General features: G+C 36.6%; 1 protein-coding gene across 2 annotated transcripts in view; it reads right to left on the bottom strand.

Moving 5' to 3' along the window:
* Positions 1-16327, bottom strand: part of LOC123686215 — a 131753-nt gene that overhangs the window by 39608 nt on the left and 75818 nt on the right. The window contains exon 1 of one of the 2 annotated variants that reach the window (XM_045626230.1): positions 10662-10914. The exons of the other annotated variant lie outside the window; for it this stretch is intronic. Coding sequence (XP_045482186.1) covers positions 10662-10673 — 12 coding nt within the window. The 5' untranslated portion in view covers positions 10674-10914. Of the gene's footprint in view, positions 1-10661; positions 10915-16327 lie in introns of those variants that run through there. 2 annotated transcript variants of the gene reach the window in all.

Here is a 16327-nt window from a genome sequence, read left to right as displayed (position 1 = left end):
AATGTGCCCATTCGCAAATTTTCTTCTAGACGTTCACGCTCCGGATTGAATGTATCAGAAGTGGAGTTATAGGAAATAGTAATGATTCACCATTCGAAAATTACTGTTAGAACTGCTCGTAAACCTTAATGCTCTGCCAATTCATTCCTCATTTTATAGGAAAAATTTTATAGAAGTTTATCGTATGATACAATATTGGGCGCCAAGAGGAATAACTTTCATCGATCAGTGTATTACAGTCTAACATTCTATTACAAATATTCCCGATATAATATGCAGCAATTGTTTCATTTCATTTCCATATTTGATGAATTCAGCCCTTAGTCGATGGAAATTTATTATAGATAAAATGGAATTCCCACCAGTGGCGTACGCAAGGGGGCATAAGGGGGATATATCCCACCCCCAGGACGAATATCCATTATAAGTCACAACGCCCATTAATTTAATTGTGTGAAAATTCAATCAACGAATTCATCAACTAGATTATATCAAAAGGCTTGATCTGATCTGACTGTCGTCGGCATAATCATTATTTACCTTCTTACGGACTGAAAGTTCCAAATTGATGATAAAATAAACAATCGGGAGAAAATTTATGAGATTCTAAAGTGAACTACTCAAATTGAAAACCAATCTCAAGAAGTATCTGTAAATTCGAAAGACATCGGAAACGAATACATGCTCAATTTTTTTTTTTAATCCCCCCCCAAAGTTTATGTCTGAGTACGCCACTGATTCCCACTAATCTAATCCGTTCAATATATTCTGTAGGAAGGAGTTATTTATAATGCAAGTGCAGAACGCAGAACTTAATGGAATATTTCCATAAATATCATTTATAGTGATTTTTGCATTGAAAAATGTTGGTTTACAAAAGAGTTTTCTGTATCATAAATTTGACAGATAATTGATGAATCCGTGGCTGGAGAGTTCCCAGCATATAATAATAAAATATGATCAGGAAATCCGTGAGAATCTGAGATATTAGGCCAATTGAAAAGTCCCCGGTCTGATGCACAGATGGCGGTGCTAGTATTATATCCATATGATTTTTAGTTAGTACCAACCTTCAAACGATACGTGTCAAAATTTGACAGCAGTCCGACCATATGTTTTGTGTTATATTGCATTGTGAGTGTAGCTACTTTTCTTATTCGAAAAAAGGAGAAAAAAAACAAATTTCGTGTGCTGATAAAATATTGCTTTATGAAGGAAAAAAATCCAGTTGAAGCAAAATCTTGGCTTAATGGAGAGTTTTTGGGCTCTGCACCACAAAAATCAATCATCATTGATTGGTATGCTAAGTTTAAACGTGGTAAAATGTGCATCGAAGACGGCGAACGCAGTGGACGCCGAAAAAAGGCTGTCACCGACGAAAAAATCAAAAATGTTCACAAAATAATTTTGAATGACCATAAAGTGGAGTTGATCGAGATAGCAGACATTGTGAAGATATCATCTGAACGTGTACATCATAGCATTCACGGATATTTGAACATGAGAAAGCTGTGTGAAAAATGGGTATCGCGCGAGCTCACAATCGATAAAAAGCAACAACGTGGTAATGATTCTGAGCAGTGTTTGAAGCTGTTTAAGTGCAATAAACCTGAATTTTTGCGTCTATATGTGACAATGGATGGAACATGGCTCCATCATTTCACTCCAGAGTCCAATCGACAGTCAGCTGAGTGGACTGCACACGATGAACCGAATCCAAAGCGAGGAAAAATACAACAGTCAGTTGGCAAGAATATGGCATCAGTATTCTGGGATGCGCAAGGTTTAATATTCATTGATTAGCTCCAAAAGAGGCAGACAATCAACAGCGATTATTTTAAAGCGTTATTGAATCGTTTAAAGAATGAAATCGTTAAAAACCTCCCAATTTGAAGAAAAAAATATGCTGATTCATCAAGACAATGTCAGTGTCACAAATCAATGAAAACAATGGCAAAATTGCATGAATTAGGCTTCGAATTGCTTCTGCATCCACAGTATTCCCCATATCTGGCCCCCAGCGACTTTTTCCTGTTCTCAGACCTCAAAAGAATGCTCGCTGGAAAGAAATTTAGCGCCAATGAAGAAGTAATCGGCGGAACTGAGGCCTATTTTGAAGCGAAAGACAAATCGTACTACAAAAATGGTATCGAAAAGGAAGATCGCTATAATCGTTGTATCGCCCTCAAAGGCAACTAAAATAAAATCGAATTTTGCCAAAAAAAACGTGTTTTACAATGGTAGACCGGGGACTTTTCAATTGGCCTGTTAATCTCGCACGATTTCGTTCTACAAGTGTTGAAAAATGAAAGGATTAGCCACAGAATCAGGGAAAATTCATTATATCCTAATTGATATTGATATCACATCTGGAATCATTCATGTAGACAATTACCTACCAAGTTTCCACGCCAAGACAGAAATTGATTCTTTACATTTTAATGTCCACTTGGGGTAGCACGAACGAAAATCAATTAAATTGTGGATGTTAATAGAATTAATGAATACGGGATTACCGAAGAGATTTCGAATATTCCCAAATGTTATACCCCAAAAATTTAGAATATTCATCCCTAATGTAAGGTTTATAGATTCACATTCTGCTTCTAATTCGAGAATTGGATCGATCTGCTGATAAAAGTAAGTTTATTTCCTACCCTGTACAGGTTATTAAGGGAAAAAGGCGGAGAAATTTATCTTCGCACATCTCCTTTCTTCCGTTGAGAATTGAAATGGTAAAAAACGATATTTATCTTTGCCCACTTTTCACAACTTCCTTTTTTGGTCACCCCGAATTCCTTGTGCTTTCAACTACACAAGATATATTATTTTTCTTCTGAATAAGGCTTCAATTGGAATGTTCAGAACGTTCACCACCGGCTTTAATCGATGAGTGAGTTAGGATCTTACATTCTGAAACAAATACAAATACATGGAGCCATTCTCTTGGAGTATAAAGGAAAACAAATAATATAAATTTGGTCAGTTGGATTCCCCCTTTCAACTAGAGAATATTCATTATGTCATTATGGGTATCGCATCTGAGATCATTAGGATAGATAACTACCTAGTTTCACAGCCAATTTCAGCTAGTATTTGAATAAAGGTTTCAAAACAACCCAAGAAACTATTTATAGTAATATAAAATGAAATTCGATATAAGAGACCCTCAGGAATTGCTTATTTACATTTTAGTATTCACGGCTGATAACACTTACGGTGGCACAATCGAAAATCAATGAAATTGTGAATGTGAATTCAATTAATAAATGGAACATTCTACGATTCCTGATCCGTATCGCCCAAAAATCTACACCCGAAATTACTTTTCTACCAATATGATTGTTCTGGAATTTTCTGTGGTTCTGGTTCGCAATGTACAGGGTGTCACAAATTCGATGTTCACTGAAATCATCTCGATAACTTTAAGAGAATAAATCTTCAAGGATTTATAAATAACGTGTACCTTTTCAAGAATGAAGTCGAAGAACTGAATACTTTTGAGACGGATGATATTTTTGGATAACCAGTAACGGGATAGAATATCAAGAAAAAAAATCATAAAAACCATGTTGATAGTTAAATGGTACTTATGATAATATGATAAATAAGAGGGTTTTTATTTTTGTTTCAAGATTTTTTCTCATATCATCTATAAAACACAATATATACTAACTGACAAAGAAACTGCAAAACCCAGAAGGAGCTGTTTTCAATGTTTTTTTTTGGTAAACCAAAGATAGTATAGCAAGGAGTAAATGATTAAAATTTTAAGAAAACACGAAGGTTAACAATTTGTTAATAATGTGTTTGTCCACCACGATCATCTATACACTCCCCAACACGTCTCGGAATTGATGCAATAAGATGGACCATTTCTTCTTGAGGAATACTATCCCATGCTACCTGTACTTCATGTCTCAGAGCCGCCAAAGTCCGTGGGGGCTGGGGTAAATTTCCAAGCCTTCTACCCATGATATCCCAAACATGCTCTATGGGAGAAAGATCAGGGGATATGGGCGGCCATTGGAAAAGATTCACATGGGTCGCTTTGAAAAAGTTTAAACTAACTCTGGCATTATGAGGTCGGGCATTATCTTGCTGAAATATTGGATCCTCGAGCCGGTTGAGGTAAGGGAGAACATATGGCTCCACTTTTTCTTGAAGGTAACGCAGTGCTGTCATGTTACCTCGAATAAAGACTAAAGGTGGTCTACCTCGGGTGCAATAGCACCCGATACCATAACGCCTACTGTCCGGTGTACATGACGCTCAACATCAAACTGAGGTTCACGTCTTTCTCCCCGACGTCGTCTAACCCTTCTTTGGCCATCATGTGCAAGAAGAATCGAGATTGATCAGAAAAGACGACCTCATGCCATTCCACATTCCAATGTTGACGTTTTCTGCACCAATGTAATCGTTGCAGGCGATGCTCAACTGTCAGAGGTAACACAAGACGGGTTGATAATGCTGCAGTCCAAAAGAACTTATTTGGCGGTAAACCGTTCGGACAGTTACAGGATGGCCTTGTTCTCCTAACCACTCATCAGCCAAAGATCGTGTTGTCGCAAATCGGTCTCTAATGGCCATAAGTCTCAGACATCTATCATGAACTTCATTTGTGCCCTTTCGACGTCCGGTGCCTACTCTTCCTCGATTTTGGATATTATTAGCGATTTCTCGAAATGACAACCTCGCCTCCCGTAGACCAATAATTCGACCTCTTTCAAATTCACTTAGCTGGCATTAAATTCCACGTACACGTGCTCAAGACATTTTAACAACAACAAACATGGACTTTGGATCTCCTCGAACCGTTTTTTTGTTGTAAAATCTAAAAAACTTTCAAAAAACTACTACAATATTTAAGTTACATTAATTGTTCTCATGAAAAAACTTTCACGATTTTTTCTCCAAATTCAAACGTTTACTCCTTGCTATACGTTTATATGTTTTACCAAAAAAAATTGAAAATTTAAACTGCTCCTTCTGGGTGTTGGAGTTTCCTTGTCAGTATATAAATATCTCCCCTCTAAGGCTGGCCTAAGATGTATGAATAAATGAAAGTGAATTCAAAGCTTTTTTCGTTTTTTTGTTTGTTACAAGGCCACAACATTACACCACGAACCACTGAGAATGATACTATGTTACAGAAGCAAGAGTCATCTCAAATTCATCGTGCAGTTCACAGATTTCGATCTCAATGGAGTGGAATCCATTTTTACCTCGGTCGAAAAATCAAATTTTCCCATTTCTCTTGGGGCCCATATTTTAAGCATTTATCGAAGTTCGAACTAATCACCAAGTATCCTCTGGAGCGTAGATACATCTCGAAGTTTGTTTGGAGTTTTCGGGTCGCATTTACCCATGTTGAATACAAATGATCCGAACAATTTGACTCCAATTGTTTTAGAATATACTAGGAATTGTTCAGCTAACAGTTCGACGAATACGTGAATGCTCAAATGCAATGTTCGAGATGAATGTTTCATTGGAAGTACTTATTTTATTTGAATGTTGCCAATCATTTTCTATTTCGAACCTATCCAGCTTCTATTCAGGGCTTTGGGCCTTCATCCCTCCAAATATACCAACAATTCAAGAGAATTTTTCAATCGAAAGAATATTATGTAATTGATTTTAGTTTATTATTTACAACCCTGCATCATTTATTGTTTCAATCAGTAACTTCAGTATAGAAAGAATTTCTCGGGAGTTGCTTCTCAAAGCTAACAATGAAATTCGAATTTTATTGCCACCAGGTAGTAGTTCAGTTGAACACAGAAATTTACAACTGACAAAGAAACTGCAACACCCAGAAGTCCCATGTCGCCTAATTTGTCGATGTTCAGCACCCTCCAAAATGAAATCCTGGCTACGCCATTGGTAGGCATTATAACGTAAAATAGTCATGAGAATTATTCTCCTCAGAAATGTAAGTTTGAGTGTCATGTTAGAAGGAAAGCACTTGAAGTTCATTCCTTGAAGGATTCGGTATGTACAGTATTCTTGAAGAGTATACACTTAAGTTTTCCACGCTTTCTTCTTGCGTTTCCTAGAATTAACAATGCAAGTGTGTGGCTTTAATCAAGTTTACCTCAAATGATAATATTCACCCTTTTCTATGATTGAAGAAGTTCCTCCAAGAATAATAAATTCGTCAAAATGAATCAGAGTGAATTCAAACCAACTTTAATGCTGTACACGTTTCACTACTCCAAAACTTCTAAGTTCGTTCTTTTCAATTACACTCTTGAAAATGGCTCTACAATTCAGCAACAATTGTCAACCTAATGTACACCATTTTGTGCTGGAAAAGGTACAGCACCAATCTTTCATAAAAATATATACATTATTTTGTATCTTTGATTGTGTAGAAATTCTATCAAATTGTTCCAATTTCAACAGTTTTTTCTTTTGAGTACAAAATAATTGTGCTTTTGTTATGAACAATAGTAGAGGAAAAGCATATAAATTTTTCACACAATCGTGTACACATTCATTGTTAATCGAACAAAGTACACATATTTCACCTCTATGAAATAGTTTTCATCACACAAATAATTGGGATTTTATATATCGGAATTTCTCTCAGTGTATGATTAATCCTTTGTTAGGGGGAAAAATTTCAATATCCCGAAATTTCATCATCAAATATATTCAATAATGTAAATCTACTAAATTCAAATATTGCCACAGTTACACAAAAGGACGTCATTCATATGTGATTTTATGAATTGATTTCAATGACTGAAATGAATAAAACAATTTCAAAAACTTCAAAGGATTTCGAGTTCGACTATGAAATATATTTAATTTCCATCTGTAGATGAAACATGAAGTCCGAACTTTACCCTGTATTCCACATATTTTTCAGACCTATATTTATACCCTGGATTCGGAATCATGATGGATTTTCCGATTTCCGCAGATAGTTTTCCATCAATTCATCAGCAGAAGCAAAGTTAGGGCTCGAATTCAGGTTAACAATTCAGAAAGCTCACTAACAGATTTCATTTCAATAGGTTTGTGTATATCCAATAAACACTGATCAATCTCTTACGACAGTTGAGTATTTTCCTCTGAAATATGAACAGAAAATAGGCCGTCTATAATAAATAACCCCAAAACGTAAACCATTTCTTTCAGGCCATGAATTGTTAGATGTAATTTCATTTATTGTTGGTGGGAATTCATCTCTAATGGAATCGATAATTTTCTTCATATGATCCTGACGTAAACAATCAAACACTCTTCACACGTATAGAAAAGAGGGAATACTGGACAATTTTTTGGCTTCAAAGGTCTGGAAACTTTTCTTTGCTCAATGGGATCCTGTATAGTTCAGGTGAATAACTTATTTTCATAGTAGTAAGCTTTTTTTCTTCATTAACTCTTGTGTGGAGGCGTTGAAGTTTTATTTTTTTCGTTCTTTTTATTATGAATTTCGTACGAGGAAACTGTAATAGAATAGGTTGCATCCCTTACAAGAAGCGAAACTACTTACTTAAACGTAAAATTAATTTCCTAAGCATTCTTATAAAAAATTCAAAATAGTAGATTTGATATGATATGATTTCGCTGAAAAAATTAAGGTCAGTATTTCGAAACTCAACTAAAAAAAGGGAATGAAAATAAACTTTGTATCCTGGAAACAAAGCGTTTCCGGACATATATTTATTTGGACAATTGTGGGAAGAAGAAGCAATTAGACATAACGTCTGTGTCTAGCCCAATTTGTTGTCACAATAGTTAATATAAATGTACCTGCATTAGTATAACAATGGTCTTTCATGGTACTTGTGCATACAACTTTCTAATTCATAAGGTTCTCCGAAAGATACAATAGAGAATATCTTCCCCCTACGCTATTTAGTGTGCAGGACCATGATACCCTTGCGCAGGCATACAACTTAGAGAATAAGAAAAGGAAGAAGAAATTCACGGTGTATTATGAGATTTTATGTTTGTAACCCAGGTATAAAACTGGAAAAAGGAGAGTACAGTGGAGTAATTTACGAGGTGATGAACAGTTGAGTTAGTAGTGTTCAAGGATGTTGCCAAATGCTATACCACACTAAAGTTCTCGTCTGTCGTCCATCAGTGTTTTAATAATCCCCACGAAAACGCGATACTCCAAGCAACTGATATTAGAATATTGTGAGGAATCACCTCCTGAAGTTTATCCAAGTACTTTTGTATCACCCTGTATATAGGATAATGTTTCATACTGTAAAATAACCTAATATTCGATTCCACACGTTTGAAATTCCAAAGATTTGAAGTAGTAAGGTAACAGTTTATATTAATCCAAAATACACCGGCATCATTGAGATTCTGGAGACTCAGAGGAATGCGAGATTCTGCAAACTATGCATCTTAAATGGTATCCAATAATAGCAGCGTTGTCATGAGCTGCAGATGATACAAAGTAGATGCGGTGATTTAATAATAATGAGTAATTGCGGTTAAATTAAGAATTGAGGCACTTCAATTCGTACACGAACCATAGGAAACAGAGTACGTGTAGGAAATTTTGGAGCATTTGCTGACGTCAAAAGAAAAGTGTCTATGAAGATATATTCGCAAGTTATACGTTTATAAGATACAGGTTGTCAAATTTGATTTAGAAAGTTCATAAGAACTCTCTTTTTTTACACGTACTTAAGAAACAACCTGTATATGCCCAGGACGCAATTAGGATGAATAATTCAATGGTTATGTATCAATATTCATCAGAAGTACAAGCCAAATCAATTATTTATAAATTTAGTTTCGTATTACGGCGATTCCTCTGCTTTTTCAACCTTAACGGTCTTCTGTCGACATTATCGAACGTTCAGTTTTTTCTCTATCGGAAAAATGGAAATACCACGGAAAGTGAATCCGAATGACCGGTTTTTATCATCGAGTCAGAAAAAAACATTACTGACGATAACTTTGTGGCTCTCTTCAATTACATCTAGAATCAACTGACAAATTATCTTTCAACCAATTATTATCCGTTGGTTAATTCTACTTGGTCGATATTGAAATAGCTTATATTGCGTGTTAATAAGGGTTGGAATTAATGCGTTAAAATGTTAAAAAAAAACTAGAGTAGTCCTATTTGGCCAATTCAAAAGTCCCCAGTCTGAGACACAGATGGTGGTGCCAGTATTTTAAACCATATGACTTTTAGTTGGTACCAACCTTCATACGATACGTGTCAAAATTTGACAGCAGTCCGACCATTAGTTTGTGAGATATTGCGTTGTGAGTGTAGCTACTTTTGTTCTCTTAAAAAAAAAAGGAAAAAAACAGAATTTCGTGTGCTGATAAAATCTTGATTTTTGAAGGGAAGAAATACAGTTGCAGCAAAATCTTGGCTCGATGAAGAGTTTCCGGAGTCTGCACCAGGAAAATCAACCATCACTGATTGGTATGCTAAGTTTGAACGTGCTGAGATGAGCACCGAAAACGGCGAACGCAGTGGACGCCCAAAAGAGGCTGTCACCGACGAAACAATCAAAAAAGTTCACAAAATAATTTTGAGTGACCGTAAAGTGAAATTGATCGAGATAGCAGACATTGTGAAGATATCATCTGAATGTGTACATCATATCATTTACGAATATTTGTACATGAGAAAGCTTTGTGCAAAAGGGGTACCGCTCGAACTCACAATCGATCAAATGCAACAACGTGTTAATGATTCTGAGCAGTGTTTGAAGCTGTTTGAGTGCAGTAAACCTGAATTTTCGCGTGGATATGTGACAATGCACAAAACATGGCTACATCATTTCACTCCGAAGTTCAATCGACAGTCAGCTGAGTGGACTGCACACGATGCACCGTATCCAAAGCGAGGGTAAACAGTCAGCTGGCAAGGTTATGGCATCAGTATTATAGGGTAATAATATTCATTGATTACCTCCAAAAGGGCCAGACCATCAAAGGCGATTATTTTCTAGCGTTATCGAATCGTTTAAAGGATGAAATCGTTAAAAAACGTCCCCATTTCGAGAAAAAAAAAGTCATGTTTCATCAAATCAATGCCAAAATTGCATTGGACTTCGAATGGCTTCTGCATCCACCGTATTCGCCCGATCTGGCCCCCAGCTACTTTTTCCTGTTCTCAGATCTCAAAAGAATGCTCGCTGGAAAAAAATTTTGTTCCAATGAATGGTATCGAAAAGTTGGAAGATCGCTATAATCGCTGTATCGCCATCGAAGGCAACTATGTTGTATAATAAAATCGAACTTTGCCAAAAAAATGTGTTTTACAATGGTAGACCGGGAAGTTTTCAATTGGCCTGTTATTTGAATTCCGTGCCTATATTTTTTTTTCATGCAAATAAAGGCACTATTTTTATTGAAGTTTTTACCGTTGGAAGCTTGCGGCTTGACCAAACAAGTTTCCGATCTGTAAGCCATTGGTCAAAATTAAACTACCTATCAACAAAATATCCCTAAAAGAGTTTTTTCAATCAGAAAACCTTGAAAGAAATATCATTTTCATGCACAGAAAATTCAAATACTTCAGATTTGAGAACAGGCAAATCACTTCTGAGCGAACCTTTGAAATGAATAATTAGAAGCGCCTGAATGTTCAAAATCAAAGGCACCAACTCATAAAACGCCCGTGACAGGAAATAATGCAAAACAAGAGAACCCACCATGCTTTCCATGTGCAGTGGAGCGTGAAGTGTTAACGTTCCTCAAAACCTGTTATTGGAAACACCTTATCACCATTTGAAACATCACGTCAAACCCCCATCAGCTTTGCACTGGGACATTACAAGATTTTCATCTTTCCTTTCCTCGGATTTCGATGTTAAATAGGTCAACCCCCGTTGCACTTATCTGAATCTCGGAAACTACACATTTCGTGAATGTCTGAAACTCATCAAAGCATACGCTTCGGATCTGTTGACCTTCCATGCCAAACTGAATAGTTTCCGAGCTCCCTTAGCGTGGAAATTTATTTCTGGTCTTCTAAAGCCGCTCCTACCGACACACATCGCCCAGAGAGGTCGTCCATGAATGACGAGAAATCCCCAGTTCGAATTCCGCGAGTAGAATGAATGCGAATACTGTACGGTATTTTCGAAAACGCGAAGTCCAACGACTAACCATTGATACTGTATCAATGATGTCCAGAAGTTTTCGACATATTTTACGTAATTTTTCAAGAGTGGCGAGCTAGAAAAAAGGGTCACTGAGATTGTACCCTCTTCTTCCAATAGTGTTCAAATTCATTCAATAATATACTAACTGACAAAGAAACTGCAACATCCAGAAGGAGCTGTTCGAATTAAATTTTTTTTTTTTTGTAAAACATAGATAGTATAGCAAAGGAGTATATGATTGAAATTTGGAGAAAGAAACGAATGGTTCACAATTTTTTCTAATGAATTTGTTAATAATGTGTTTGTCCACCGTGATTATCTATACACTCCCCAACACGTCTCGGCATTGATGCAATAAGAAGGTCTATTTCTTTCGAAGGATACTATCACAAGCTACCAGTACTTCATGTCAGAGCCGTCAAAGTCAAGCCTTCTTCCCACTCTCTGAAAAAAAAATTGATGAAATTGGTTTACCAATTGAAAATTGTGTGAGAAGGGTGGCACTTATTGAAAATAGACTGAACCAGAAATCTATTACTAGAAAAATGAATGTTATCCTAACTACAATCCAAAGAATATTGACAGGCTTACCAGAAGACCTAAATCTGGAAGAAGACGGTATACATCTTTGAGGGATGAGAGATTGATGTTTTCCACAATACTTCGAAATCTCCATCTTACTGCTGTTATTGTTCGAAATCAATTGATGGAGTTACGTCAGGTATTTTTGCTACAAAACCCTGAAAAATCTGAAGATCCTTCAATGGATTACAGACCAATACATCAAGGTATCCAAGGAAACATTGAGACGCGCACGTTGAAAACTTTATGAAATCTATTCATGAAATACAAAGAAAAATGAAGACAAGATAAAGAGCTTACTGCAATTCTAAAGAAACTGCAATGGTGCAGAGAAATACCACCCACTAACTCTTTGTAGAGCATGAGAATAAACAGATGAGGAAACTATATAATATCCACAGCTTTCCCAGTGGAATTATTCTTTTTATCAAGGAAAAATTCGAGAAAAGCATTGATTTGGTTTCGTTTCTTTATGCTCTTATTCTGCTCTTGGAGGACACAGGACTGTATATGGGTACAGTACATGAGATTTTTGTTGTTATTGTGAATTTCAAGGTCCACTTGGAAAATTTATAATTGAAATTAAAGTCTAGGAATATTGTTCAAAAATTAGCTGGTTCTTCATAGGGTGCTGATGCCAGCGCTCTTCGTACGACAGCCTTGGCCTTGGTTTTTTCTGCTGCTGCTATGTCAGCTTATTCTTTGAAGAAGTGCACCTATACCAGGAGAAATAGTTTTTGCTGTGGTTATTATCTGTGCTCTTGTATCATACTTTGGAATGCATGATGCACCTCTCACTTTTTTCTGCTTATCCTGAGATTTATCTTCACATGCTTATTATTTCAAGTCAATTATTCTTTGTATTGCTCTGATGGAATTTTGCTTCAAACTTGAAATTGTTATCATAAATCTACACGCCATTGAAATACTATGTTTCTTCGATATTCTGCTTGAATTTATAGCCACATTTAGCCCATTAACGAACTATTCACATTCAAGATCCAAACCCACCTCACAATTTTTTTTTTCGAAAGTTTTCGTGTTTACGGTCTTTCACCTGGATGGACGGGCAGAATTGAATTTGATTACAAATTTGTCATGAGTAAATCAAACCTAATCATGGCTTGCGACCATATCCGACTAATTGTTCGGGATGCGAGCGTGAAAAGAAAATTCCCGTTCAATATGATTACCCACAAAAGATCCTGGTGTAAAAAGGTCTCATTCGGAGCAAACGGATGACCCTAATCAATCAGTCAATAAATTACAGCGGTACATTAAAAGTTCGTGAAATCTCCGACATACGAATCGAGCTAATTCGATTAATGGAAGATCCTCAGATTCAAGGAAAACAGAATATTCCAATCGAACTGATTGACTATAAACTGGTGAAACGGTTCAGCTGGATTGCTGAATTCAGTAGTTCCGCTCATTTAAACACCTAATAATTGTTGAACGTTTCATAGTGGCTTACCAAACGACTCTAGAGTTCGCAACATCACGTATAATTGGAATTTTTTCAGTCTGATGAACAGAAATAGTTAGATTTTATGGGTACCTCAGCAGAAAGTAACCGAATCTCAATTAGGATAAATCGGCTTATGCATGATGCATCGCATATGTGCTCCCTTTATTTTGCTTTATTCAAAGTGAGCGAAGGAAATGAACATAATAGTACTCACTCATTTCAAGTAAAATGTTCCCAGAAATGGAAGGCTTTCTAATGGCCATCAAGAATTAAGTGTTCTCAAACCAAAATATATGATAAACTCCAACTATCATTGACAAGTGACGATCGGTGCAGATATGGATGTTCAACGAACAAAACATATCAAGAGTGGATGTCAAGTGTTTGCAGGTAACAAATATACAGAGGGCACGATGCAGAAGGAAAGATACTCCACAAAAAATCAGGAACCATATTTGGAGAAATACATACTACAAGTATCAATCGGAAACCATCCTGCAGAATTGAAGCTATGTTGGTATCTCACTGATAAAACAATTATTCACAACAGACCACATATATTGTTGGTTGTTAAACATCAGACAACAATACTCACCGACGTAGTAAACCCAAATTACAACCAGATGCTTCAAACGCAGGTATTTCAGGATTCTAACATACTGAATGCGGTAACTTAATTAACTTTCAATCAGGCTTTGTACAGATCCTTTGAAACCCATGGTATGGAAGGCTATTGCTGATTAGCTTTGGTGTTCATCAGAAGCAACTTGATCGCCTTGCGTTACATCCAGGAATTAGTAGAACCACATTTTCTGTCTAATATACGCTCAACAACCTTCTTTTTCAATAAGATAATAGCAAGAACATGTATTATTCCTGAATTTGACCAATCAATCGATTTGATGCCTTGAATTCTTAGATCTCCCAATCTTTCACCCATTGAAAACGTCTGGTATAATATGGAAAGAAGAGTACTGTTAACCCCATCCAAAGACTCTAGACTCGTCAGAACAAGTTACAAGTAGAATGATTTAAGATACCTCAAGAGAAAATGGATCATCTCATCATAAGTAAGCCCAGACAAGTTTCTCTATACATAAGACATTGTAAAATCTCAACACATCATTAATTATTTGAAGTGTTTTTTTCATTGCTCAGATTTCTCTGAAAATATTGATGAATCACTAACCTAACTATTCATATATGAACATTTGTCAACTAGCTTTTATCAGTAGTTTTTAATGAAATTGTATAAAGGTGGTCACATATCAGTCACAAATTATCCAACATGTAATGATTGATGCGCTACAACTGGTTTCAATTTTGATTTAGAGATATATACTAATAGATTTTATCGGGAAAAAAAACGAGAAAACACGCACTAATGGAAACGGTCGAAAACGGTAAACCAAAATACCTTATGTAAAACGAGTAAAGCTTTGAGATGAACGATATAAAGCCAGGCAAGAAAAAAATTGCTTGATTGTGCTATTCCGGGTCCCTTGTAAGTTGCGGTTCTGAATTAGTAATATCTCTCATAAAAAACTGGGTCTCGGTGCCAAATTACATGAAGATATATAACCCGAATAGTTCCGAACGATACGCGAAAATAGCATGTTTGATATTCTTGGGTGTATAGCTCCCTTGGGATGAATTTTCGGAAATAATTTGGTAGAACCACCCGCACTCAGGTATTCATGTCATGAAACACCTCGTACATATTCGAATAATTATAATGTTCGAGATTTAGCTCTAATTATATTGACACCACAGGACCTGGCGATGAATGAACACAATGGGGGATGTATCAACATCCTACGTTAAAAAAAACACTAAAATCTGCAGGGATGAATCCATGTGTGCATGCATGCTCACCGTACAAGGATGAAGAAGTTCAGGAGAAGGAAAAAAACCGAAAGAGAAGCACTCTGGTGGAATCTTCCTGGGTTGGGTCATTCCGGAAAGTGTTTTCGAAATTTTGACACATGATCTCAGCAAGAAAATACTACACCTCCTCTCTGGATACCTCACAGGGCATTATCGCCTTAAGAAACATCTCAAGAGAATGGGTCTAGAAGAAAATGGAGAGTGCAGATTCTGTGGGGAGGAGGAAGAAACTCCGGATCACCTGGTGACGGAATGCCTCGCCATCACTAGCCAACTCAAAATCTGCTTTGGACAAGAAACTTGTAGAAGTGAGGAAGTAGCCTCCTTGAAACCATCTCAGATGCTGGAGCTCATTAGAACTCTGTATCTGGAAGGCGAGCTGTAGATCACGTTATGGCGAGAATAGCTCTGATGGGGGTGCAATAGACCATAAGGTAGCAGTGCAACGAAACCCCTTATCTTATCTAATCATTTTTATTGAATGAAAGGTGACTCTAAAGCGAAGCTATCGAACCACAGATTCCGTGTAAAAACCAATACTCTCTCATGAACTTTGAATATCGAAGATAAAACCAACCCAGTATGCGTCATTGAGTTTTACTCATTCATACTAAATTATTTTTTCGCTACTTCGCTGTGTCACATCTGTGTATCAGGTTCTAGTCCTTCGAGAATATTCGATTTCCAGGAATCCGCGAAGAGCTTTGTGGGCGGTACGGCAAAACTCTTATTGGACTAGGGGATGGTACTTTCCTTAAGGGTGTGGTCAAGCCGGAAGAAAGGTAAGTTCCAGCCGGTGGGCAGTATACGAAGTAAGTCCGAGTCGAGAGACAGTTCAAGTTCGGTCTAAGTCGAAGCAAGAGTAAGTTCAGTCTGTTGAAACTTAAGACTTGAGACGGAAAGACGGTTCGCGGACTAGATTAAGACTAGTCGCGAACGAGTTAAAGACGAGACGACCGAACGAAAGACTTGAGTTGAAGACGAAGACGTGACATATCGAAGACGCTTCGAGTAATCAAAACTAGAGTTAAAGAAGAAATTCAGTACCATATGAACTGTGTTTGTACTGTAATTGTGGCTTTGTAAATAGATGTAAATGATTAAAAATAGTTTAATTATTGCAAACCCGAACAAAGTCACAGAGAAAAAGACGAAAGGCCACGAAATCAAATCATACCTCTAGACGATCGATTAACCAAGCCTACATGAATATGCAAAAAGAAATGGCTTTTCAGAGGAAATAATATTATTGACACTATAGTTATTGTTATGCATG

The sequence above is a fragment of the Harmonia axyridis genome, chromosome X, assembly GCF_914767665.1.
Source record: "Harmonia axyridis chromosome X, icHarAxyr1.1, whole genome shotgun sequence".
NCBI classification, from domain to species: domain Eukaryota; kingdom Metazoa; phylum Arthropoda; class Insecta; order Coleoptera; family Coccinellidae; genus Harmonia; species Harmonia axyridis.
Note: the sequence above shows the minus strand (reverse complement) of the source record. Positions and strands in the feature narration are given on the sequence as shown.